This window comes from Micromys minutus (genome assembly GCF_963924665.1).
Source record: "Micromys minutus genome assembly, chromosome: X".
Classification (NCBI taxonomy): domain Eukaryota; kingdom Metazoa; phylum Chordata; class Mammalia; order Rodentia; family Muridae; genus Micromys; species Micromys minutus.
Window position 1 is genome coordinate 59561504 of NC_137970.1, and position 27715 is coordinate 59589218.

The 27715-nt window shown below is 37.3% G+C and overlaps 1 protein-coding gene and 1 pseudogene across 2 annotated transcripts; one reads left to right on the top strand and one right to left on the bottom strand.

Moving 5' to 3' along the window:
* Nucleotides 1-1596: 1596 nt before the first annotated feature.
* Nucleotides 1597-2941, bottom strand: LOC308414976 (protein FAM98A-like; annotated as a pseudogene). Its single transcript has 2 exons — nt 2863-2941; nt 1597-2771 (listed from the first exon to the last, which is right to left on the bottom strand). The product of its transcript is annotated as a protein FAM98A-like (transcript).
* A 24065-nt stretch (nt 2942-27006) lies between these two features.
* On the top strand, nt 27007-27363 carry LOC308414538 (ubiquitin-conjugating enzyme E2 D2-like; the record flags this gene model as incomplete). The annotated part of the gene is made up of 1 exon (XM_080909770.1): nt 27007-27363. The coding sequence occupies one exon, from the start codon at nt 27007-27009 to the stop codon at nt 27361-27363; it is 357 nt and encodes a 118-aa protein (XP_080765896.1).
* Nucleotides 27364-27715: the final 352 nt, after the last annotated feature.

Genomic DNA, 27715 nt, shown 5'->3' on the forward strand with positions numbered 1-27715 from the left:
AATAGGAGAGAGTACTCCATTGTGTAAATGGACCACACTTTCTTCATCCATTCCTCTGCTGAAGGACATCTGGATACTTTCCAGCTTCTGACTATTATAAATAAGGCTGCTATGAACATGGTAGAACATGTGTCCTTGTTAAATGCTGGAGTATATGCCCAAGAGTGGTATAGCTATGCCCTCAGGTAGTACTATGTTAAGTTTTCTGATGAACTGCCAGACTGATTTCCAGAGTGGTTTTACCAGTTTACAACCCCACCAACATCGGAGAAGTGTTTCTATTTCTCAACAACCTTGCAAGCATCTGCTGTCACCTGAATTTTTGTCCTTAGCCATTCTAACTGGTGTTAGGTGGAATCTCAGGGTTGTTTTGATTGGCATTTCCTTGATGAGTAGGAATGATGAGCATTTCTTTTCTTTTCTTTTCTTTTCCTTTCTTTCTTTTTTTTCTTTCTTTCTTTCTTTCTTTCTTTTCTTTTTTTTTTTTTTTTTGAGAATGTACAGGTACTTTATTGCTCACCTCTCACACAAAACACACCTCCAGCCACTTTCTTTCACAGCTTGACCGTGTTTACACGTACAAAAACCCGGCAGAAGTATCATGTGATTTAGGTACAGACATGGAGGGTGACATTGCCAGGCTTCTGTCTTCTGCAGCAATAATGAAGGGCTCACTGCACCAAACAGGACTCGTTCTCACTTCTTAGTGCACTTCTGTCACAAGAAAGGTCTCTTGCCTAAAGCAAGCTAACTTGCATTTGCTGAGCCAGTAGCATGAACTAGTGCATAAAGCAGATGTCTGCTCACCATTTCTTCTAGCAAATTTCAAGTAAAGACAAGGTTGAAGGAGGGACTTTTGTCTCAGACGGATGCAGGTCTGTTGAGTTGCTATACTTAACTAAGTGGGTACAGGTACTACGGTTCACAACTCAGTTTGCTTTTGTCGTCTTGATGGATTGTGGCCGTGTTCGTGGGTTTTGGAGGAGCACGTGGTACAGGATTCCACCAACAGGATAAGGCTACAGAATGTGCTGTCTGCAAAAGAGCTCATGTAACAGGAACCAACCCACCAGGTCTATCAGAAATAAAGGTGATGAAGTCTCTCTGAATAAAATGCCAATCAGGGTAGAGCTAAACTTGGAGAATAGACATCAGATAGTTTACGAAAATCACACATTGGTTGTTAATATCAGGAAGGTTTCCCAGTGGTAAATATAAAAAAAAAGTCTAGGCAAGTCCTCATTTTCAAAACTTGCATATTGAAAGTGTGAAAACTATTTTATTCAAGTAATTTCTTCAAAAAAGCATGTATATTCCAAGTGGATTAATCTACTGGTCATTTAAAGGCAACTTAAATTGCCTTTACGATTTGTATTTCATAGAAAGAAGAGATATGTTTCTTCAATAAACAGTGTTATGTAAAACTGTTTAATAATAAAAGAGAAAGAGCTGAATGAAGACCAACAAATGGTTGTCCTAAGCAGAGGTGTGCCTGCCACCTGTGGTCTTACTTTCATTCCAAATAGATGTTGGATTCAGGATTCTGAAACTAAGTTTCTATTACTTTGAGCTCTAGCAAAATATGAGTCTGTAGCCTCAGCTAGTGTAATGTCTTCCTTGTCCAAATCCAGAGTAAGTGTACTGATAGCCCCGTGTTGGTGCTGGAAGTGCTGTTCAAACTGGCCCCCTTGGTGATAAGTCTTGCTCCCTCTTCCTCCCCAGACTCCTCCCTGGCTTCCACATCCTCTCTCACCTCTTCTCCCACGACCACTGACTGGTTCACCATGGTGCCCACCATCTTAGTATCTATTGTCCTGCTGGTAGCCACCACCCTGGTATCCATTTCCTGTATATGAAGATGTTTGGAAACCACCATAGCCACCACCTTGGTAGCCACTGCTGTGGCCGCTATGATAACCACCAGGCTGGAAGCCCGAATCTCGATAACCACCATCCTGGTAGCCACCTGCACCTCCACTCCCTTCCTCTGTCCAGCCTCCTTGATGCTTACTTCCTCTTCCTCCCCCTCAGCCACCATGGTCCTAGCCACCACATCCACTTCTCCCTCCTTCTTCATGACCTCCTCGGCCTCCATATGAGGAACGTTCATAACCACCTCTTCCTCCCCCTCGGCCACCTTGGTCATAGCCACCACGTCCACCTCTCCCTCCTTGTTCATAACCTCCTCGGCTTCCATATGAGGAACGTTCACAATCACCTCTCTCTCCGCCTCTGCCTCTTGCTTGCTGCTGGGAGCCATCTTGTCTTTTCTGCCATGGTGGCATCTCTGGGGGTGGAGGCACAATTTCATTAGGTCTGCCACCTCTGCCAGGCACCCTGCCCATCAGCACCTTATTAATGGCACAGGCAGTCTTTTCTCTTATGGACCCACTGCTTGTCCTTAAAATCTTTAACAAGTCTTGTCTGGCGGACAAAAGATGAGCAACGGAAATATTAACTTTAGGAGACAAAACTAAATGCTTTGGCTGGTAAACCTTAGCTAATTTTTCTGTCTGACTCAGCTCTGTCAGACCAGCCAAAGGACTGGACGGTAACATCCAAACGTTTGATTAGCAGCTTCTTCCAGACTTCATATTCATTAGCTATGGCTTGGTTAACGGCTTCTGTCTTTTCCCAGTGGGTTGGTCCCTTCGACTTCTTCAATAGCAGCTTTTCCACATGATTAGGTGGAACTTTTGCTAATGTTTCCTTTAACTCAAGCTGGAACTCTTCAGCTTCACCTGGACTGTTAGTTGCCTTTATATTTTCTCCTAGTTTACAGAGGATTCAGACACCAGGAAGCACAGAGTTTGGTAAACTCCGGGGAAGCAGCTCCAGCAGAGACGGCCTGCAACAGTGCACCATCATCCAACAATGGGCCCCTGTAACCTAAATCTTCCAAAGACTCCAAGATGTCAGTCTCCATGAGGTCACACTCCATGCTACTGTGGTATTCAAATTTCCGAGTCCTCAGGCTGCCCTCTCTCCTGCAATGCTGAGCATTTCTTTTATGTGCTTGTCAGCCATACCTCAGTTGGGAATTCTTTGTTAGCAACTGGGATTTTCAATCAGCTTTCAAACTAATTTCAAAAGTTCCAGTTTTCCTTTTAATGTTTTTCTTTTCTTTTCTTTTTAATCGATTAACTTTTCCTGTATGGTAATATTCACTTCCAAGAGAGATAATCCTGGAAGATGAAAATCCACAAGTAGAGAGAGTCTTTTAATTGCCAAACTATGTGCTAGAATTTTTTACCTACATGATCTAAATTGGTCTTCATGATAATCATTTGCAAAGATGTATTGTTGTGTCTCATTTTACAGATAAGAAAATTGAGTCTCAAATATCAAATGACTTGCAGGAAATTTTGGATTTAAACACAAAACTGGGACAAAAGCTCCCTGATTTTTTTTTTTTTTAATTTTGGGCTTGCTTTACCTCATATGTGACATACTCATATCTGTTCCTGTTACCATTGTACACGTGTCATCCTACATGTTTAAAATAAACATAAGCCTAAACATTCCATATCTGTACTTATGTCAAATCTTTCTTGGAACATTTGTTTTACGTATATTTTCATGAATACCATTAAGATGAACCTAATTAGCTTAGCATTTATTCTGTTTCATGTAATAGGCTCTGATATTGCTTTATCACTGTTGTGGAACAGTTAATTCAAATATTTAATTGCAAGTATATAGACAAAGAATAAAAGTTCTGGCTCTTATAAAAATATGCTCCTTTATAGTATGCCTTGTACGTGTTATTGAGTCTGACAAGCTCAAAAGAAAAACAGTCAATTTTCCGTCAGACTGCTGAAAGCAGTAGATATTTTTACTTGTCAGAAAATTTTCTTGAATCAATAGCAAATTGATTCTGAATGTTCTTTCTCATCAAATACTGTCAACATTACAAGACCACCTTATCATATTGCACAGTGCTGAGATAGTTTTAATGTGCAAACGTTCAGTTATCTTGTCTCTTATTCTTACTTTGAAATGTCTCTGGATGCAAAACATGCAGCCAGATCTATGCTTGTGGTTATCCAGATGCTGGAAGTGTTCAAAATTTATTACACATTTTAAGGCTAGCTAGAGGTGCACACCAGGTGCCTGTATGTGCTATTGCTGTACATTAAAGGAAATGTGATTGCAGCTCAACTTGCACTTTCTTCCATGTGAAAATGATACAAATACTGAAGGCTAGCCCCTGAAAATCTGGGTAATTATATCTGAATAAAAAACCTATTTTTCCTTAGTCCTAGCTTGTTTGATTAAAAGCAACTTGGGGTGGGGGTGGGGTATCTGTTTCTTATATTACCCAGGACACAATCCATCATTGAAGGAAGTCAGGGCAAGACCCCAAGTTAGAAACCCCGAGGCAGGAACTGAATCAAGGTCTATAGAGGAGTACTTCTCACTGCCTTCTTTCCCATGGCTAGCTCAGCCATCTTCCTCATACTACCCAGACCTATCGTTCCATGGATGGTTCCAGCCTGCAGGTCGAAGGGCCCTTCTACATCAACTAGCAATTAAGAAAATTCTCCATAGACATTTCCACAGGACAATATGATAGGGAGATTTCCTCAAATCTGATTCCCTCATCCCAGGTGACTATAGTTTAAATCAAGTTGATACAGGGATAGCTGAAATATCATTTTTAAATTAAGGCTTCTTCAGTGATGTTAAGAGGAAAAATTTTATCTAAACATCCAAATGTGTATTTTCCTAATTAGAACTTAATAACAGAGTCCAAAAGACCATATGAAGTAGGAAATATTATAGTTTATTATGGGTTGGAGATGTGCATGTACTCATAAATTATTTTATCTGTCAGAATTAAATGTACTCAAATTTCATGTTTATTAATGATTTTTTCACAGTTATATCAATTGTACCATTTATACTTTGAAGGAAGAATGTTTAAGATACTGGTATTTTCAGTTGCACATAGTTCATTTACTTCTGTCTTTGATAGCACTGAATCTAAACACCAATTTTAAAGACAATAATATTATTTTCGACTTTAATTTTCTCTTTTTTTCAAAAACAACAGATTAACTTAGAGTTTTACTGTCATATAATTGGGTAAAAATTACTACGAAAATTTTCGGAGATTAAGTTACCCATTCCATAATAACCACTTGCACTTAGTCCTGGTCTTTAGTACTTTTCAAATTGCATACAACATATTTGCTTCATTGACTTATGAATATCCCAGCCCAATTTATTTAAAATATTAACTTTGCCATTTGGGTTACATTTTTTATTACTAAGGTTCTCTTACTTAGAATGAAAATGCTATAAGCAGTATGTACTGTCGTGAAGCTTTTATTGGTATACAGTGTGCTAATGTAAAACTTTGCCAAGGTTTTATGAGACAGTCTGACACATCCTAAGCTAGCCTTGAACTTTCTATGAACTTACATAAGGCCCTAAACTTCTGACCCTTCTGCCTGTATTTTCAATATAGATATTATAGTTATATAGCATCATGCGAGGCTTATTAGGAGCAGGAGTAAAATATAAGAAGTTATGTGTAATCGGAAAGCACTTAACCAACTGAGCTAAACCCAAGCCAATATTACTTGTACATTTCTGATACTTGATTTATTCATAAATTAATGCTGACATTTTCAGTCTTAGGGAATCATTTCATTTCATACAAATCTTACTTTTTAAAAATTACAGTTTATTTTCTACATGATTCCTGATCACCTTTTTTAATTATTGTAAACATTTTTTTGCAATAGTAATTATGTGTTTTAACATACTCTACTTGTATTTGTGGTAGAAAGTTGAGATTTACACTAGTAGCATTCTTCATGTCAGGTTTAAAAATTATAATTGAATTTCTTATTTTTTTTCAAAATTTGTCAAATCTATGTGTTTAAAACAAAATAACTCAAATAATCAATTCTTCTATTTCTATACGTTTTAATAAAAAGTGTTCTTAGCTGAAATACTTTGATAAGTTCGAGGATGAATCAACATAATATCTATTGATTTTTAAAAATTAACCACTCAGCCACCCACACATACAGCCCTGCATGTGTGTATGAGAAAGAGAGAGGCACACGGAGAAGGGAGGGAAAATAGGAGAGAGAAAAATAAAATATTTTAGATTAACTTCATGTCATCAAACCTTGATTGATAAATTCAAATTTAAACAAAATATCAGTTATTAAGTTATTTTAAATTTGAATATTAAAAGAAGGTTTAGACTCCTGTCTTATTTTAGAGTTTTACTACTCTGAATAGATACCATGGCCAAGGTAAATCCTATAAGAACACAATTTAATTGCACCTGGCTTACATGCCTCTGAGACAATTACAAAAGCATTCAACACATCTGAGACACATCTGAGACATCTGAGTTTTTTCCCTCTTTTGGCTATCACAAATAGGGTTGCTATGAATATAGTAGAGGATGTGTCCTTGTGATTTAGTAGAGTCTCTTTTGGGTATATGCCCAGGAGTAGTTATAGATGGGTCTTCAGGTACAGCTATTTCCAATTTTCTGAGGAACTTCCAGATTAATTTCCAAACCGGCTTTACCAGCTTGTAATCCCACCAGAAATGGAGGAGTGTTCCTCTTTATCTACATCCTCACCAGCACCTTTTGAGTTTTTGATCTTAGGTTCTTCTTTGCCATTTATGATTCCTCAGTTGAGAATTTTGTTTAGCTCTGTACCCCATTTTTAATTGGGTATGTGGTTTTCTTTAGTCTAACTTCTTGAGTTTTTGTATATTTTTGATATTAGCTCTTTATTGAATGCACAGTTGGTAAAGATCTTTTCTCAATCTGTAGGCTGTTGTTTTGTCTTATTGACAGTTTCTTTCTCCTAACAGAAGCTTTTTTAATTTCATGAGGTCTCATTTGCCAACTGTCAATCTTAGAGCCTGAGACATTGGTGTTCTGTTCTAGTAATTGCCTCCTGTGCCAATGTGTTCAAAACTAGTTTCCAGTTCCCTTTCTACTAAATTCAGTTTACCTGGTTTTATTTGGAGGTCCTTGATTCTCTTGTAATTGAGTATTTTACAAGGGGATAAAAAAGGATCAATTTGTATTTTTCTACATGCTGACCACCAGTTGAAGGCGCTCCATTTGTTAAAGATGCATTTTTCCCTCCACTAGATGGTTTTGGCATCTTTTTAAAAAAAGATCATGTGACCATTAGTGTGTAGGTTTACTTCTGGATCTACAATCCCACTCTATTGTTCAACCTGTCTGTCTCAGTACCAATACCATGCACTTTTTATCACTATTGTTCTATAGTACAGATTGAGGTGAAAGGAAATAACCATCTCTGAATTGGTTTGGCTTTTCAAGACAGGATTTCTCTGTGTAGCCTGATCACTCTGTTCGATGATGCTGGCCTCAAAGTCAGAGATCCATCTGCCTCTGCCTGCCAAGTGCTGGGATTAAAAGCATGCCACCCCCACACTAAAATATTTATTGAATTTTTAATTTTAGTATTTTAATGTGTGTGTGTGGATATGTGCAAGTAAGGGCAGGTACATGTTGAGTTCAGAAGAGATCATCAGATCCCCCAGTGTTTGCTACAGGTAGCTACAAACTGCCTGATGTGAATGCCAGAATTTAAATTCTGGTCCTCTGAAATATTACAACTCAACTTCTAGAACATCTCTCCATCCTTCACTTATGAAAAGTTTTCTTAATATTTTAGAGTTACCATTGTCATAGATAAGAAGCAACATGTTACAGTAACCATAAAGTGTAAAACAAGATAATCTGAGAAATCAGTGGACCAGAATCTTTTTCCTTTTGCCTGATTCTGTTTATTTATATAACTTAACCTAGATGTAATTTCCCAAAGAATACTGATCAAGTTCATATTTCTTCAAGAAATACACTAATAACCACAACCACAAATATTTATTTCCTGTTTATTGGACATTTGACAACTTGCTCAAGTGGACAAAAATATAAAAATACTGAGTATATCTCAATATAGATCTAAAATAAACTTTAATGCCATTTAATTGATCTAAGTTTGAGCTTTAACAGTTTGAAAAATAAAGATATTTTTTCATAGTGCCAAATGGATGGAAATATTGCATAGCCTTAGGAAAAAACATAATATGCACAGGGCTTAAGAAGATGTTACTTACTTTTCTCATATTATTAGAAACTCTGGATTTAAAATACATTAATTTGCGATGAAACTTTAAAACTGAGTTTTTGGTAATTTTAATAATCCCTGTATTTAGCAATGAAAAATCAACCCTATAAAACTAAGATGTAATTCATATACATCAAATCACCAAATCTTAACTAAAATCACAACAATTTAGCAAAGGGTACACTTTGAACAAATTTAAAAGTCTTATTTTCTTATACTTGGCTAAGCTCTGTAAGAGAAAAATACTTTCTGCCTGTGACTGGATCAATCAAATTGTCTAGGTTCAGTGAATTCCTACAGTTTCTTGCAGCAATAAACAGTGTTTTAAAGCTCAGATGCCTTGTGATATGATGAAAAGTGAAGTTTTCTATGTTATTAGATATTTTGTCACAAGTAAGAGAGTATATTGTAAGTTCCTAAAGAAGTTTGAGAAATTAGGTTCTTTTACGCATACTTTTTTTGTGTGGAATACTTCTTCAACTATTTCCTTAGTTCCTTTCATCCTACAGATTTTAACCTCAATATGTCAGTTATTCAAGAGTACGGGCCATCTTTTTCACACTATGTTTAGAAAGCATGACTCTAATAGTCTATCTATCTTCAGCATTTCCTGGATTCAGAAGTCACAAAAACAACCCATACGTGTTATTCTTTCTTAAGTCTCATCCATCTAAATTAAACAGGAAAAATCCTAAGGGTTCAATGCAATTACAGAAATTAACAACTTTTAAATATTTCTATTAGCATGTGACATAAAAATTGTTTTAATTATGACATTTTCATAATATGTGAGAGATGTGCATTTTACCTGTATTCAATACATCTTTATTCCCCATTAACTTCTTTTACCCTCTCCTCTTCTGGTAAAACAGTTTTCTGTTCTCAATTACCCCTTTATTTAAATTTCCCTATAAGTAAATTCGATCTCTCTCCCTGCATCCCCCAAACACACACACACACACACACACACACACACACACACAGAGAGAGAGAGAGAGAGAGAGAGAGAGAGAGAGAGAGAGAGAGAGAGAGAGAGAGGGAGAGGGAGAGGGAGAGGGAGAGGGAGAGGGAGAGAGAGAGAGAGAGTGAGAGAGAGAGAGAGAGAGAGAGAGAGAGAGAGAGAGAGAGAGAGAGAGAGAGAGAGAGAGAGAGAGAGAGAGATGGCTGGGAAGAGAGAAACCATAACTGAGCCAAGATTTATGAGACTATAATCAGAACTCTAGTAAAAGTTTAAAACAATCATCAAATGTGGAAAGGTAAAACATAAGCTGTTGTTTTCAATAGTAACAAAAAAAAATCCACAAAGCTCTCTCATGTATATAAAGTGGCATTAATCACAGCACAAATTTCTCAAGATTCATTATCACAGACATTAGGAAACTAAGGATATGCTGGTTTCTTCTCTTTAAACTTTGAAATCTTTACCCATCCCCATAAAATATGCACCATGACTTCTATTTCCATACCATATTACTAAACCACTGGACTTAAAGCTCAAGAGTACAAAGGCAGCCATGTATCTGACATATATATATATATATATATATATATATATATATATATATATATATATATATATATATATATGTCAGATAATATGCATGACACCAACAATTACAAGAATTCAAAGTCACCTTGAGGGAAAAAAATTTAGATACAATGAAACCATAGCATAAATTTGAAAACAAAGTGCTGATATCAGATAATATATAAAATGAAGATTCACATTACTTCTATGTTAAATGTATGGCCAGAGTTAATCCAACTGCTCTCAGATATATTTTATTTAGAATTATGAATCTTCAGATTGACACAGCTCAACCTAAATTTTCTTAGCTTAGAAGATGACTGTAATAGTACAAAATCAGTTTGGTAATTTCATTCCATATAGTCTAAGCCATTATATATTTAATTCAGTGAGGCCTACATAGGTTAATTTCACTTTAGCTCAATGAAATGTACATATATATATATGTATATATATATATTAAATAGTAACTATAATGTAAGCTAAGTAGAAAACTCCAAGAGAAGCAAAAATAAACTCATAAGGACAAAGGATGCTGGGTGAAGTGATGGTAGAGTCTGTAGGCAGCAGAATCTTGTGGTGTATCTACTTCAGCAGGTGTCTTAGTCATAGTTTCTCTTCCTGCACAAACATCATGACCAAGAAACAAGCTGGGGAGGAAAGTGTTTATTCAGCTTACACTTCCATATCACTCACTGTTCATCACCAGAGGAAGTCAGGACTGGAACTCTATCAGGTCAGGAAGCAGGAGCTGTTGCAGAGGCCATGGAGGGATGTCACTTACTGGCTTGCTTCCCCTGGCTTGAACAGCCTTTCTTACAGAACCCAGGTCTACTAGCCCAGGAATGGGACCAATCCTCTTGATCACTAGTTGAGAAAATACCTTACAGCTGGATCTCATGGAGGCATTTCCTAAACTAAGGCTTCTTTCTCTGTGATAACTCCAGTTTGTGTCAAGTTGACACAAAACCAGCCAGTACAATTGACCCTATGTCATCTTGACACACAAACACAACACTATTAAGCCTCAACCCTTACTTCTTTATCCATCCTCAAGATCTACTCAACCTTAATAGTTCCACAGTCTTTACAAATTTTTACATATTAAAATGCAATTCTTTTAAAATATTCAGTCACTTTTAAAAATCAAAGTCTTTTTACAGTTCAAAACTTAAGATCCACTTGCATTCTTCTGCATGCCGACTGCCAGTTCAAACAGCAAAATTTGTTGAAGATGCTGTCCTTTTTCCACTGAATGTTTTTAGCATCTTTTTCAAAGATCTAGTGACCATAGGTGTGGGGGTTCATAAATGGGTCTTCAATTCTGTTCTGCTGATCTACCTGACTGTCTCTGTACCTGTAACATGTGGTTTTTATCAAGATTGATTTGTAATACAGCTTGACAGTAGGGATGGTGATTACCCCAGAATTTTTTTATTATTGAGAATAGTTTTTGATATCCTGGGTTTTTTGTTATTACAAATGAATTAACAAATTGTTACTTCCAACTCTATGACGAACTGAGTTGGAATTTTGATGGGGATTGCACTGAATCTGTAGATAGCTTTCACAAGATGGCAATTTTTATGATGTTGATACTTCTAATCCATGAGCATGGGGGATTGTACCCTCTTCTGATATTTTCTTCAATTTCCTTCTACAGAGACTTGAAGTTCTTGTCGTAGAAATCTTTCACTTGTTGGTTAGAGACACAACAAGTTATTTTATATTGTTTGTGACTATTGTAAATGGTGTTATTTCCTTAATATTTTTCTCAGCCTGTTTACTTTTTGAGTAGATGAAGACTACTAATTTGTTTGAGTTAATTTCACATCCAGTCACTTTGGTGAAGTTGTTTTTCAGCTGTAGGAGTTATCTTGTAGGATTTTTGAGGTCACTTAATTTTACTATCATATCATGTGCAAATAGTGATATTTAGAATTCTTCCTTTCTGTTTTTTTAATATTGAAATCTTTTCTTTTTTATTGGATATTCTCTGTATTTACATTTAACATGTTATCCCCTTTCTTCCAATAGAAATACCCCCCCCCCTTCCTATAGTTTTCATGAGGGTGATCCCTCTCCCAACCTTGCTCTCCCATCTCAGTCAGTGCCTTGGCATTCCCCTACACTGGGAAAAAGAGCCTTTGCTGGACCAAAGGCCTCTCCTCTCAATGATGCCAGAAAATGATATTGTCTGCTGCATATGAACCTGGAGAAACGAGTCTCTCCATGCTAAATAATTTGTTGGTATTTTAGTCCCAGGGAGCTGTGATGGGTTTGGCTAGTTAATAATTTTGTTCTTTCTATGGGGTTGCAGATCCTTTTAGCTCTTTTTAGTCCTTTCTCCAGTTCCTTCTTTGGGGTCCCATGTTCAGACCAATGGTTAGCTGCAAGCATCCTCTGTATCAGTATGGGTCTGACAGAGGAGACAGCCATATCATATTCCTTTCAGTAAGCACTAATTGCTGTCAGCAATAATGCATGGGTTTACTGGCTGCATATGGGAGGAATTTCCAGGTGAAACAGTCTCTGGATGATCTTTTCTCCAATCCATGTTCCTCTATTTGTCCCATTATTTTCTCCAATGAGTGTTTTGTTCTCCCTTCTAAGAAGGACTGAGGCAGTCACCTTCTTCCCTTCTTCTGCTTGAGCTTCATAATTTCTGTGAATTTTTCATGGGTTTTCTGAGCTTTATCAGTGAGTACATACCATGAGTGTTATTTTGTGACTGGGTTATCTTACTCAGGGTGATAGCTTCAGGTTTGACTCATTTGCCTAGGAATTTCATGAAATCATTGTTTTTAATAGCTGAATAGTACTCCATTGTGTAAATTTACCACAATTTCTGTATCCATTCCTTTGTTGAAAGACATCCGGGTTCTTTACAGCTTCTGGCTATTATAAATAAGGCTGCTATGAACATGGTGGAACTTGTATCCTTGTTAGATATTGAAGCTTCTAATGGGTGTATAGCCAGGAGTCATGTAGGTGTGTCCTCAGATAGTACTATGTCCAATTTTTTTTCTTTCTTTTTTTTTTTAGGTTGTAAACATATTTATTTATTTTTTAACAACTTTATTTTACAAAACAAAGATAAATGTACAGATTTTAAGCATATTTTGCATAAAATTATACAATACATTTTTGTCAGTACTTTTTTTCAGATTTTAAAATAATTTTTACATAAAACTATATGAATATATATTTTTAGTCAGTACTTGATTGAAAACTTAATAGTTACAATGAGCATAAAGTACATGTAAAACAAAATGTAACATGGAACCTCCAAACTGATTTCCAGAGTGGTAGAATGAGCCACCAACCCCAACAAGAGTAGAGGACTGTTGTTCTGTCTCCACATCCTCTCCAGCATCTGCTGTTATCTGAGTTTTTGATCTTACACATTCTGATTGGTGTAAGGTGAAATCTCAGTTTTTTTTTCTCATTTTGTTTTGTTTAATTTCCCTGATGACTAGGGATATTAAATATTTTAGGTGCTTCTAAGCCATTCGATATTCCTCAGTCGAGAATTCTTTGTTTAGCTCTGTATGCCATTTTTAGTAGGATTATTTGATTCACTGAAGACTAACTTTTTTATTTCTTTGAATGTATTGGGAACTTATTTTCTATCACATGTAGGAATAATAAAGATCTTTTCTCAATATGTTGGTCACCATTTTGTACTTTTGACAGTGTCCTCTGCCTTACAGAAACTTTGCAGTTCCATGAGGTCCCATTTGTCGATCTTGATCTTAGACTATAAGCCATTTATGTTCTGTTCAGGAAGTTTTCCTGTGTCCTAAGTGTTCTATGCACTTCCACATATTTTGATCTATATATTTCAGTGTACATGATTTTATGTGGAGGTGTTTGATCTACTTGGACCTGAGCTTTGTACAAGGAAATAAGAAAGGATCAATTTGCATTCTTCTGCATGCTGAAAGCCAGTTGAACCAACACTATTCGTTGAAGATGCTGTCCTTTTTCCATTGACTATTTTTTTAGCTCCTTTGTCAAAGATCATGAGTGATCATAGTTGTATGCATTCATTTTTGGGTCTTCAGTTCTAGCCCATTGATCTACCTGCCTGTCTCTGCACCAATACCCTGCAGTTATTACAGGTTTGATCTGTAATAAAGCACGAGGTCAGGGATAGTGATTTCCCTAGAAGGTTTTTGTTTTGTTTTGTTTTGTTTTTTATTGTTGAGAATATTTTTTTCTATCCTGGGTATTTTTATTATTCCAAATAAATCTGCAAATTGTTCTTTCTAACTTTGTGAAGAATTTAATTGGAAATTTAATGGGGATTACATTGAACCTTTAGATTGCTTTAGGCAAGATGGCCATTTATGCTATGTTAATCCTTCCAATCCATGAACATTGAAGTTCTTTCATCCTTCGGAGGTCTTTAGTTTTCTTGTTCAGAGTATTACGGTTCTTGACGTACAGCTCTTTAACTTGTTTGGTTAAGGTCACACCAAGAAATTTTATATTCTTTGTGAATATTGTGAAGGGTGTAGATTCTCTAGCTTCTTTCTCTGGCTTTTTGTCCTTTGAGTAGTGGAAGGCAACTGATTTGTTCAAGTTTATATCCAGCCACTTTGGTGAAGTTGTTTTTCACATGTAGGAGTTCTCTGGTAGAAATTTTGAGGTCACTTAAATATACTCTAATATCATCTGACAATTGTTATATTTTGAGTTACTACTTTCCCAGTTGTATCCCTTTGTCCTCCTTTTGCTCTCTAATTGCTCTGGCCAGGACTTCCAGTACTATACTGAATAGGTAAGGAGAGAGTTAGCAGGCTTGTTTAGTCTCTGATTTTAGTGGGATTACTTCAAGTTTCTCAATATTTGGTTTGATGTTGGCTACTTGTTTGCTGTATATTGCTTTTAATATGTTTACATGTGGGTCTTGAATTCCTGATCTTTCCAAGACTATTACCATGAAGCAGTGTTGAAATTTGTCAAATGCTTTGTCATTTTCTAGATGAGAAATGATCATGTTTTTGTTTTTTTTTTTTTTTAGTTTGTTTATATAGTAGATTATAATTGATAACTTGTATCCCTGGAAAGATGCCTACTTGATCATGGTGAATGATCGCTTTGATGTGTTCTCTGATTTGGTTTGCAAGATTTTTTTTTTTTTTTTTAGTATTTATGTATCAATGTTCATGAGGGAAATTGGTCTGAAATTCTCTTCATTCTAGGGTCTTTGTGTGGTTTAGGAATGAGCAGAATAGTAGCTTTGATGAATCAATTGGGTAGTGTTACCTCTGTTTCTATTTTCAGAAATAGTTTCAAGAGTATTGATATTAGGTCCTCTATGAAGGTCTGATAGAATTCTGCACTCAGGTCCTGAGATTCTATTGGTTGGGAGGCTTTTGATGACTGCTTCTAATTTTTTAGGTGATATGGGCTTGTTTAGATGGTTGATTTGATCCTGATTTTACTTTGGTATCTGGTATATGTCTAGAAAATTGTCCATTTCCTCTAGATTTTCAAGTTTTGTTGAATATAGGCTTTTGTAATAAGAAATGATGTTCTCTTGAATTTTCTCAGTTACTGTTGTTATTTCTCCTTTTTCATGTGTGATTTTGTGAATTTGGATACTCTCTCTGTGCCTTCTAATTAATCTTGACAATTTTGCTGATTTTTTTCAAAGAACCAGGTCCTGGTTTTGTCAATTTCTTGTAAACTTAAGATCTCATAACCCAGAGGGGTTTATTGAAAAATTGTATAAGACCATCATATAAGACTTAGTACCAATATTCTCCAAAATATTTCACAAAATTGAAACAGAAGGAACACTACTCAACTTATTCTTCCAAGCTACAATGACACTCATGTCTAGACTCCACAAAGACCCTACAAGGAAAGAGAACATTAGACCAATTTCCCTCATGAACATGGATGTAAAAATACTGAATAAAATTCTGACAAACTGAATAAAAGAACACATCACAATGGTCATTCACCATGGTCAAGTAGGTTTCATCCCAGAGAGGCAGGGATGCTTCAACATAAGAAAATCTATCAATATAATCCACTATATAAAGAAACTGAAAAAAAAAGATCATATCATTAGATAGTGAGAAAACATTCAACAAGATTAAGCAACTTTTTATGTTAAAAGTCTTAGAAATATCAGCAATTCAAGGTCCATACCTAAACATAGTAAAAGCAATATACAGAAAATCAGTAACCAATGTCAAACAAAATGGAGAGAAGCTTGAAGCAATCTCACTAAAGTCAGGGACTAAACAAGGCTGCCCACTCTCCCCCTACCTATTCAATATAGTTAGGGAAGTCCTAGCTGGAGTAAATAGACACCAAATGAAAGTCAAAGGGATAAAACATGAAAAAGAAGAAGTCAAAAATACCATGTTGGCAGATGATAAGATAGAATACAAATTGACACAAGAAATTCCACTAGAGAACTCTTACATCTGATAAAAAAATTTCAGTAAAGTGCCTGGATATAAAATTAACTCAAAAAATCAGTAGCCCTCCTCTACAGAGTATAAACAAAGTGAGAAGGAAATTAGGGAATCTACAACCTTCACAATAGTCACAAAGAATATAAGAAACTTTGGTGCGACTCTAACCTAGCAAGTAAAAAAATCTGTATGACAAGAACTTCAAGTTTCTAAAGAAAGTAACTGAAGAATATCATAAGAGACAGAAAGATCTTCCATGCTCATGGATTACAAGCATCAATGTAGTAAAATGGTCAACTTGCCAGAAGCAATCTACAGATTCAATGCAATCCCCATCAAAATTCTTCATAGAGTTGGAAGACACACCTTGCAAATTTATTTGGAATAACCAAAAGCAAAAAAAAAAAAAAATTCAGTTAAGCAAAACAAACAAAAAAAAAACTATTCTCAAAAAAAAAAAAAAAAAAAACTTCTGGGGGATATCAGCATCCTTGTCTTCAAGCTGTATTACAGATCAAACTTAAAAAAAACTGCATGATTTTTAAGACAGAGACAATCAGGTAGATCAATAGAATAAAATTGAAGATCCGGAAATAAACCCATGGCTTCAGTTGCATATATAGCAGAGGATAGCATTGTCTGGCATCAATGGGAGAAGAGGCCTTTGGTCCAGTGAAGTCTCATTTTCCCAGAGTTGGGGAATGCCAAGGCACTGAGCTGGAAGAGGGTGGTTAGGAGAGAGAGCACCTTTATGGAAGCAAAAGGAGGGGGAGGAGGATGGTAGAGGTGGGAACTGAAATAACATTTGAAATGTAAATTTAGAGAATATCCAATAAAAATAAAATGAAAGAAGTGGTATTCGAGGAAATGTATGTTATTTAATCAACAAAACATAACATATATTATGACATTGGACATTAATGTTCAAATCAAGTCATGTTTTATTCATGTTAATTTATAAACATTTTAGTCAAAAATGCTTTGTCATTAGACTGTTGAAATTGGGGAAATGATAAAATCTGTGTCTAAAATTTAGTCTTTTTTAAATCTGAAGGTATAATCAACTCTATTCACCATTAACATTTTATATTCTAATTTAGATTAGACAGAAATTCATTAGGTAGAAGCATATTCTGAAAGTATCAGCTTTTCACACTGTAAGGTCTTATATAAGAATATTCCGGTGGTCTGAATAGGCATGCCGCCCCTCAATGCACTCATATGTTTGAGTACTTATTCCATTGGTATTGGCAATATTAGGAGTTGTGGTCTTAGAGTAGGTGTGTTTTTGTTAGAGAAAGTGTGTCATCTGTGGTGGGGTAAGCTTGGAGAACTCTTAAGCTCAAACCAGATTATGTCCTGCTATCTACTGACCTAGATGTAGAACTCTCAGTATCTTCTCCAGTATCATGTCTGTCTGTTTGCTTCTGTGTTTCTATCATGATGATAATGGACTAATGCTCATAAGTTGTAAGCCAGTTCCAATTAAGTGTTTTCCTTTATCATATTTCCCTTGGTTATAGTGCCTCATCACAGCAATGAAACTTTAACACAGAGGGCAACAGAAAAAAGAAAGGGATGCCTCAATAAAAAACAGAGTTTCACAAATGGATGTCTCAATAATAACAGAGTTCTACATTCAAGTTACTTGAAGAAATATGTGGTAACAGTAAAAACAAGAAAATATGTTTGACATTTTTGAGCTTTATTCAATTAAAATGGAGTATAATTAAGTGAACTAAAGTTTTTACAGAAAATATCCAATAGAAACGATTAAGAAACCAATGAAATCATGAAGATAAACCAATAAAATTAGTAAAAATTACTGAGTATGTAACAAGACCCAGAGAGTCATGTATTATATGTCTTCAGTTATATATAGATATTAGCTCTAAAGTCTATGATAACAGAGATTATGTATATAGTAAGGGACTGGGGGCACAAATAATCTTTCTAGAAAAGGAAACTGGAATATACATTTATGGATACATAAAAGTTGTCTGGAATGAGAGGATGAAAAAAATCAGGAGATAAGAGGAGGAACAAGGAAGAAAATGCAATGAGAGACAGAAAAAAAAATGTCAATGGTCATTTTAAGTGTGGTATAGACACAGAGCAGAGCCTGGCCCAACAGCCAGCTGGAAAGGCGGCTCGAACAGGCTGAGCAACTGGTGAGAGGGAGACCTAGGCTGCGGGGGAGCAGAGGGATCTCTGCGGAGTGCACACAGAAAGGGCACCCCCTGCCCTGACCTGCCCTGTCCTCCCCGACCCAGTGACCGGGAACAGATCTTAGGAACTTCTGTTCCCACGCAGAGACGACTTCAGGACGCTGAGCGGAGCCTGCCCCAACTGCCAGCAAGAAAGACGGCTCGTACAGGCTGAGCAACTGCGACCTGGAACAGATCTTAGGAACTTTTGTTCCCACCCGGAGACGACTTCAAGATGCAGAGCGGAGCCTGCCCCAACTGCCAGCCGGAAAGGCGCCTCGTACAGGCTGAGCAACTGGTGAGTGGAAGACCAAGGCTGCGGGGGAGCAGAGGGATCTCTGCAGAGTGCACATGGAAAGGGCACCCCCTGCCCTGACCTGCCCTGTCCTCCCCGATCCAGTGACCGGGAACAGATCTTAGGAACTTCTGTTCCCACCCGGAGACGACTTCAGGACACAGAGCAGAGCCTGGCCCAACAGCCAGCTAGAAAGGCGGCTCGTACAGGCTGAACAACTGGGACCGGGAACAGATCTTAGGAACTTCTGTTCCTACCCGGAGACGACTTCAGGACGCAGAGCAGAGCCTGGGCCACCTGCCAGCCGGAAAGGTGGCTCAGAGAGGCTGAGCATCTGTGACCAGGAACAGATCTTAGGAACGCCTCTTCCCACCCGGAGGCGACTTCAGTACGCAGAGCAGAGCCTGGCCCAGCTGCCACCCAGAACCTGGGCTGCCGGGGAGTAGAGAGATCTCTGCGGAGTGCACACGGAAAGTGTACCAGGGATACAGACCAGATACAAGGGAAAGGCAAGAACATATCATTGACAACAAAATGGTAAGAGGAAAGAGAAAGAGTATATCCCAAGGAAACCAAGACAATCTAACAACACCAGAACCCAGCTCTCCGATAGTAGCAAACATCAGAATTCCAAACACTCCAGAGAAAGAAGACACAGACCTGAAATCATGCCTCAAGACGCTGATAGAGTTACTTAAACAAGAAAGGGAAGAAAAGCAAAAAGATTCAGAAGCTTTTAAAGAAGAAACAAGAAAAACACTCAGAGAACTCAAAGAACGAGACAAAAACAGAACCAAAGAAATAAAGGAATGGAAGAGGGAAATTAAAACAGAAATTGACACAATAAAGAAAGTGCTAAAAGAGATAAACCTAGAGTCAGAACACCAAAAAAAGAAATCAGGAGTCACAGAAGCAAGCATTTCCAACAGATTACAAGAGATCGAGGAGAGAATCTCGGGGGCAGAAGACAACATTGCAAACATAGACAAAACAGCCAGAGAAGATGCAAAAAACAAAAAGCTCCTAACCCAAAATGTCCAGGAAATACAAGACACAATGAGAAGACCGAACCTAAGGATAATAGGAATAGAAGAGGGAGAAGAGTATCAACTAAGAGGCACAGTAAATATCTTCAACAAAATCATAGAAGAAAACTTCCCTACCCTCAAGAATGAGATGACCACGAGCATAAAAGAAGCCTTCAGAACTCCAAATAGGTTGGACCAGAAAAGAAATACCTCCCGACACATAATAGTAAAAACATCCAGTGCCCAAAGTAAAGAAAGAATACTAAAAGCAGTAAGGGAAAAAGGTCAGGTAACATATAAAGGCAGAACAATCAGACTCACACCCGATTTTTCAACAGAAACTATGAATGCTAGAAGAGCCTGGACAGACATCATGCACTCCTTAAGAGAGCACAAGTGCCAGCCCAAGCTGCTATACCCAGCAAAACTATCAATCACCGTCGATGGAGAGACGAAGATATTTCAAGGCAAATCAAAATTCACACAATATCTGACCACAAACGCAGCACTACAACAAATTATAGGTGGAAAACCCAATACAAGGAGGGAAAATACAGCCTAGTAAAAACAAGAAAACTCCTAAACAAGAAAACTAAAAGAAGAAAAAAACAGAGACACAACTCAACCCAAAAAAGTAAAAATGGCAGGAAACAGAAACAATTATTCCTTGATATCTATTAACATAAATGGTCTCAACTCCCCAATAAAGAGACATAGACTATCAGACTGGATACATAAAAAAAATCCAGCCTTTTGCTGCATACAGGAAACTCATCTCAGATACAGAGACAGTCACTATCTCAGAGTAAAAGGGTGGGAAAAAAACTTCCAAGCAAACAGCTCCAAGAAGCAAGCTGGAGTGGCTATTCTAATATCGAATAAAGTAAACTTCCAACCAAAAGTTATCAAAAAAGATAAAGAAGGACACTTTTTACTCATTACCGGGGAAATCTGTCAGGAGAAACTCTCAATCCTTAACATATACGCTCCAAATAAAAAATCACCCACATTCATTAAAGAAACTCTACTAAAGCTCAAAAAATACATTTCACCCCACACAATAATAGTGGGAGACTTTAACACCCCACTCTCACCAATGGACGGATCAGGGAAACAGAAACTGAACAAGGACACTGCAAAACTAGCCGAGACTTTGAACCAACTAGAATTAATAGATATATACAGAACATACTATCCTAAAGTAAAAGAATACACCTTCTTCACACCACCCCATGGCACCTTCTCAAAAATTGACCACATAATTGGACACAGAACGAGCCTTCATCAATATAAGAAGATTGAAATACTCCCATGCATCCTCTCAAATCACCATGGTCTACGGCTGGTCTTTAACAACAACAAAGACAACAAAATGCCCACATACACATGGAAACTAAACAAAGCTCTGTTAAAGGATAGCAGGGTCAAAGAAGAAATAAAGAAAGAAATTAAGGACTTTCTAGAATTCAACGAAAATGATAACACAACATACCCAAACCTATGGGATGCAATTAAAGCAGTATTGAGAGGAAAACTCATTGCCCTAAGTGCTTACAAGAAGAAACTGGAGAGAGCTCACATCAGCAACCTGACTGCACAGCTAAAAGCCCTAGAACAAAAAAAAGCAGATATACCCAAAAAGAGTAGACGGCAAGAAATAATCAAAATTAGGGCAGAAATAGACCAAATAGAAACAAAAAAAAACCATTGAAAAAATCAACAAAACAGAGTTGGTTCTTTGAGAAAATCAACAAGATTGATAAACCCCTAGCCAGACTAAATAAAGGGCAAAGAGAGAGTATCCAAATTAACAAAATCAGAAAGGAAAGTGGTGACATAACAACTGAAACTAAGGAAATTCAAGAAATCATCAGATCCTACTACAAAAACTTACACTCCACAAAATTGGAAAATCTGGAGGAAATGGATGAATTCCTAGACAGATACAAGTTCCCAAAGTTTAACCAGGACCAAGTAAACCATCTAAATAACCCTATAACACCTAAAGAAATAGAAGAAGTCATCAAAAGCCTCCAAACCAAAAAAAGCCCAGGTCCAGACGAGTTCAGTGCAGAATTTTATCAGATATTTATTGGGGATATAACACCAATATTCGCCAAACTATTCCAAAAGATAGAATCAGATGGAATATTACCCAACTCATTTTTTGAGGCTACAATAACCCTCGTACCTAAGCCACACAAAGACCCTACAAGGAAAGAGAACTTCAGACCAATCTCACTTATGAACATTGATGCAAAAATACTCAACAAAATCCTTGCAAACCGAATCCAAGAACACATCAAAACCATCATTCATCATGACGAAGTAGGCTTCATCCCTGGGATGCAGGGATGGTTTAACATAAGGAAATCCATCAATGTAATCCACCATATAAACAAACTTAAAGACCAAAATCACATGGTCATCTCACTAGATGCTGAGAAAGCATTCGACAAAATCCAACACCCCTTCATGTTAAAAGCCTTGGAAAGAACAGGAATCCAAGGCCCATATTTAAACATAATAAAAGCAATATACAGCAAACCAACAGCCAACATCAAACTTAATGGCGAAAAACTTGAAGCAATCCCACTAAAATCAGGGACTCGACAAGGCTGCCCACTCTCTCCCTACCTATTCAACATAGTACTGGAAGTCCTGGCTGGAGAAATTAGACAGCAAAAGGAGATCAAGGGGATACAAATTGGAAAGGAAGAGATAAAAACATCACTCTTTGCCGATGACATGATAGTGTTGTTGAATGACCCCAAAAATTCCACCAGAGAAATCCTACAGCTGATAAACAAGTTCAGCAAAGTGGCCGGATACAAAATTAACTCAAACAAATCAGTAGCCTTCCTATACTCAAAGGACAAACATGTGGAGAAAGAAATTAGGGAAAAGGTACCCATCATAATAGTTACAAAAACTATGAAATACCTTGGTGTGACTCTAACTAAGGAAGTGAAGGACCTGTATGACAAGAACTTCAAACCTCTAAAGAAAGAAATTGTGGAAGATCTTAGAAAATGGAAAGATCTCCCATGCTCATGAATTGGAAAGATCAACATCTTAAAAATGGCCATCCTACCAAAAGCAATCTACAGATTCAATGCAATCCCCATCAAAATTCCAACCCAGTTCTTCATGGAATTGGAAAGATCAATGTGCAATTTCATATGGAATAACAAAAGACCTAGAATAGCGAAATCCATCATCAACAACAAAAAAACATCTGCGGGAATCACTATCCCTGACCTCAAGCTATATTACAAGGCAATTGTGCTGAAAACTGCATGGTACTGGTACAGAAATAGGCAAGTGGATCAATGGAATAGAATAGAAGATCCAGAAATGAGCCCTCATGTATATGGTCACCTGATTTTTGACAAAGGAGCAGTAAACATTCAATGGAAAAAGGACAGCCTATTCAACAAATGGTGCTCGTCCAACTGGCCCTCAACATGCAAAAGAATGAAAATAGACCCGTTCTTATCTCCTTGTACAAAGCTCAAGTGTAAGTGGATTAAAGATCTCCACATTAAACCAGATACACTGGAACTATTAGATGAGAAAGTAGGGAAAACCTTAGAACACATAGGCACAGGAGAAAATTTCCTGAACAAAACACCAATGGCTCAAGCTCTAAGGTCAAAGATTAACAAATGGGACTTAATGAGATTGCAAAGTTTCTGTAAGGCTAAGGACATCGTCAAGAAAACAAAACGGCAACCAACAGAATGGGAAAAGATCTTTACCAACACCACATCAGATAGAGGCCTAATATCCAAGGTGTACAAGGAACTCAAAAAGCTAGACACCAGAGAATCAAATAACCCTATTAAAAAATGGGGTACAGAGCTAAACAAATCATTTTCAGTTGAGGAACACCGAATGGCCGGAAAACATCTGAGGAATTCCTCCACATCCTTAGCCATCAGGGAAATGCAAATCAAAACAACCCTAAGATTCCACCTCACACCAGTCAGATTGGCCAAGATCCAAAACTCAGATGACAGCAGATGCTGGAGAGGCTGCGGAGAAATAGGAACACTTCTCCACTGTTGGTGGGGTTGCAAGCTAATACAACCACTCTGGAAATCTGTCTGGCGATACCTCAGAAAATTGGATATAGTACTACCTGAAGACCCAGCTATTTCACTTCTGGGCATATACCCCAGAGACACTTTAATACACAACAAAGATATATGCACCACAATGTTCATAGCGGCTCTATTTATAATAGCCAGAAGCTGGAAGGAACCCAGATGTCCTTCAGAAGACGAATGGATACAAAAATTGTGGTACATATACACAATGGAATACTACTTAGCCACCAGAAACAATGACTTAACCAAATTCTTAAGAAAATGGCTGCATCTAGAGAAGATCATCCTGAGTGAGATAACCCAGTCACAAAAGAACAGACATAATATGCAGTCACTGATAGTGGGATGCTAACCCCAGAGGCTTGCACTCCCCCAGAAACAACTCACAGACTGTATGAAGTCCAAGAAATAAATAAAACAAAAAATATACATATATTCACAAAACAAGAAGACTTTGACTATTTTCATGTTGCGTTTTGTTTTGCATGTACTTTACGCTTATTGTAACTAGTATGTTTTAAATGCATACTGTCAAGCCCTTGAAAAAAATCAAGTACTGACTAAAAAACATATTCACATGGTTTTATGTAAAATTTATTTTAATGTCTGAAAAACCAGTACTGACAAAAATGTATAATTTTAAGCAAAAAAATGTTTAAAATCTTTACATTTATCTTTGTTTTGCAAAATAAAGTCGTTTTAAAAAAAAAGAAAGCTAATATTGTTAAAACATGGCTCTCTTTGTATCATTGATAAGTAGAAGGTGATACAGATGTTCATGGCTAGATATATCCATGTTGTTCCGGCATTATTAAGGATTTAGTAGCTCAGTAATCTGATCACCTTTAGCCTTGAGATAAATTAGACAATGAAAATGAAGTTTAATTTGGAATTAGCTATAGTTGAAATTCTGTTACTTCAGTTGCTTTTCAGTAGATAAAAGGGTTTCTGTTGCCCAAGTGAAATTGAAGGTTATCATAGACCCATGATAAATTCTAAAAGAAAAATAAAACAAATGCAGCATATTCAAGTTTATGAAAATTCAATAAACTAAAGTGTAGAGGAATTTTAATCCAGAAAATTACGTTTACTGAAGTACGCTTTCTAAGCAAAAATTCTAAAAATTCCAGATATAATTTTGTATAATGTGTGGTTTTCTACATTAAAATACCATGATGTGCAAACAAAATTCTACAATACCTGTAGTAGACATGCAGTTAGGCATTTTTCCTGAAGTTATTATTGATCCAGATGAAATATATTCATTGATCATAATACATTTATATAACACATGTTCTAAAATTTGCATGGCAGTTGTGTTTACATTAATTTGAGTGAACATGAACTTTAAAAATACATGAAAGCATATTGAATGCAAGTATAAAGTTACGGTGTCCTTTTAATATTTCAATCATTCATCAAAGTGTGTTGTTAACATATAGTGTATAGCAAGTTGAAGGTTTAAGCAATATTAGTTAAGTACTAAAAAAAAAAAAAAACTTCAGAAAACACTTTGTTATACTTAGACTGTTTTAAAATACATTGAAGCTACTACAAAGCTGATTAATTTATTATAACTTTCAATGGTTCTAGAGAAGATAGTGGTATGTTTTGTACATGGAGGTATGTTATGGTGGGAAGGGTGCATCCCCATGGAGGGACCAGCCGTATATATGAAAGTCTCATATAGAATAAAGTTTATTTGGGGGCATGGGAAGGAGGGTTGGGAAGGGAGTAGAGGCAGAGAATAAGAGGGTACAGAGAGTAGGGAAGGGAATTGGGGGGGGGGGAAGAGAGAGAGAAAGGGTAGCAGGGAGGGGGAGGAGGGGGAGAGAGGGAAAAAGGATAGAACACAGGGGGTAGGGCTGGGCAGGGAGGGGGGCAGAGAGGGGCTGCACACAGAGAGCACAGCAGGAGGCCAAAGAGTCCCAGACACCTACTTGGCTGTTGCTAGGTAATTGTTGGTAGAGCCTAGAAGGAATGCTAACATCCCAACAGTTAAAGAATGTTTAAGTTCATTCAGAACCTAAATTTTAATTTCTCTTAGGCAATCTTTAGTACTTTTAATAGTTCTTGGGAATACAAGTTTTCTGTAATAAAATTAAGTCCACATAGCTTATAAAAACCCATGAAGAGTTCATTGTAACACATCATAAACTGCTTTAACTTCCTTACAATTTTCAAAACACAGATCTGAGCCCACTTTCTTGTCCCGTTTTCCTCTTCATTACCAAATTGTCAGATTATCAATGTCGATGTTTTTAATACTGAGAAGTTATAAAATTTTTATTGATTTTTATGAAAATTGAATCTTTAACTGATAGTTACTTTAAGCAACATTATCACAGCATTATTTTTTTCTAAAGTTGTTCATACTAGAGAATATAATCCTTAGGAAACATAAAATTAAGGGCCATAGTGTGTTCACCCTAAAAATACAGAAATTACAGCAAAGCTATTGTAGTGAGTAGAGGGGCATTGACTGATATATTCTGAATGAGTAGAAGAGATTCATTGCGACTCACTAGATAAAAGTCCAAATATTCTATGAAGCTGTGCAGTACAGCCATTTTCTCCTTGCCCCCAACATGCTCGTCTCCCACATTATTCTAAAGTGAATACCCATACTGACCTCACACTGATACCAGCTGACCCCACGCTGACCCCACGCTGACCCCACGCTGACCCCACGCTGAAGCCAAGTTGACTGACTTGCCCCATGCTATTATGCTCTGTGATGTCATAGAATATCCTTTAGCCGTTACCCAGATATTGGTCAGAGTCCTGTCTGTGCTAGTGGCAGACTGCCTGAGGAACTTCAGCCTCTCCAGACAGCTGTGTTTCCTGGCATCACCACACCTTCCAGCAACCACAACAGATTCTTTCACTCTTGGCCTGAAGTCACAGAAGTTCTTGTAGCTCTACAGGTTAGTTAAGTAACTAATCCCTCCAGCCTTTGGCTTGGTGTCCTCTCTTTCTCTCTCTCTCTCTCTCTCTCTCTCTCTCTCTCATCCATCTCTGAATTATGCTTTAAGGACATGACCTACCTTCCTTCAGCCTAATTATCTGTTTATTTTCTCTCTCTCTATAGACCTTCGGGGCAACAGAGCCATCTACCAGCTGCCACATTCGCTGAAGATGCATCATTCTACTTTTGAGGAGATCGCTATTAAACGAATCCGGATGGAGTTCCTTTCCTTCTCTCAAGATCCCCCGGCTCAGTGTTCTGCAGGCCCAGTGGCGGAAAATATGTTTCATTGGCAAGCGACCATAATGGGGCCCGAAGATAGCCCCTACCAGGGAGGGGTTTTTTTCTTATCTGTCCACTTTCCAAACAATTACCCCTTCAGGCCCCCCCAAATTGCGTTCATTACCCGCATTTACCATCCAAACATTAACAAAAATGGAAGTATCTGCCTAAATATCTTGAATTCTGAGTGGTCACCTGCACTTACAATTTCCAAAGTCCTTCTATCTATCTGCTCGCTATTGTGCGATCCAAACCCAGATGACCCCCTGGTTCCTGAAATTGCGAAGGTCTACCGCCAGGATCCAAAGAAGTATAATAGAATGGCTCGGGAGTGGACAGCGAGATATGCAATGTGATTTCAACATATATTGGTCATAATAATAAAAGCCGGTGCTTCACTTTATCAGTCATTTTTGTTTTTCTTCCTTTGAGCGAAGTGACGACTTTCTAACCTTTTGTAGATAGATTCCCATTGTACAGTTTCCATAGTACCATAGGGTAACTATGGGTGAGGGTCGGGGTGGAAAAGATGGGAAAACGGATGGGATACCGGGAAGGTGGGGAGTGCAAGTGAGATGAAACAGAGTGTGGGGAAGTGGGAGGTGAAAGAGGGAAAGATGGACAGGAGGTTAGCAGGGGGCAGAGCATGAGAATGAGAAGGGAAGATGGGTGGAAGAAGGGTAGAAGAAGGGGTGACAATAAGAACAG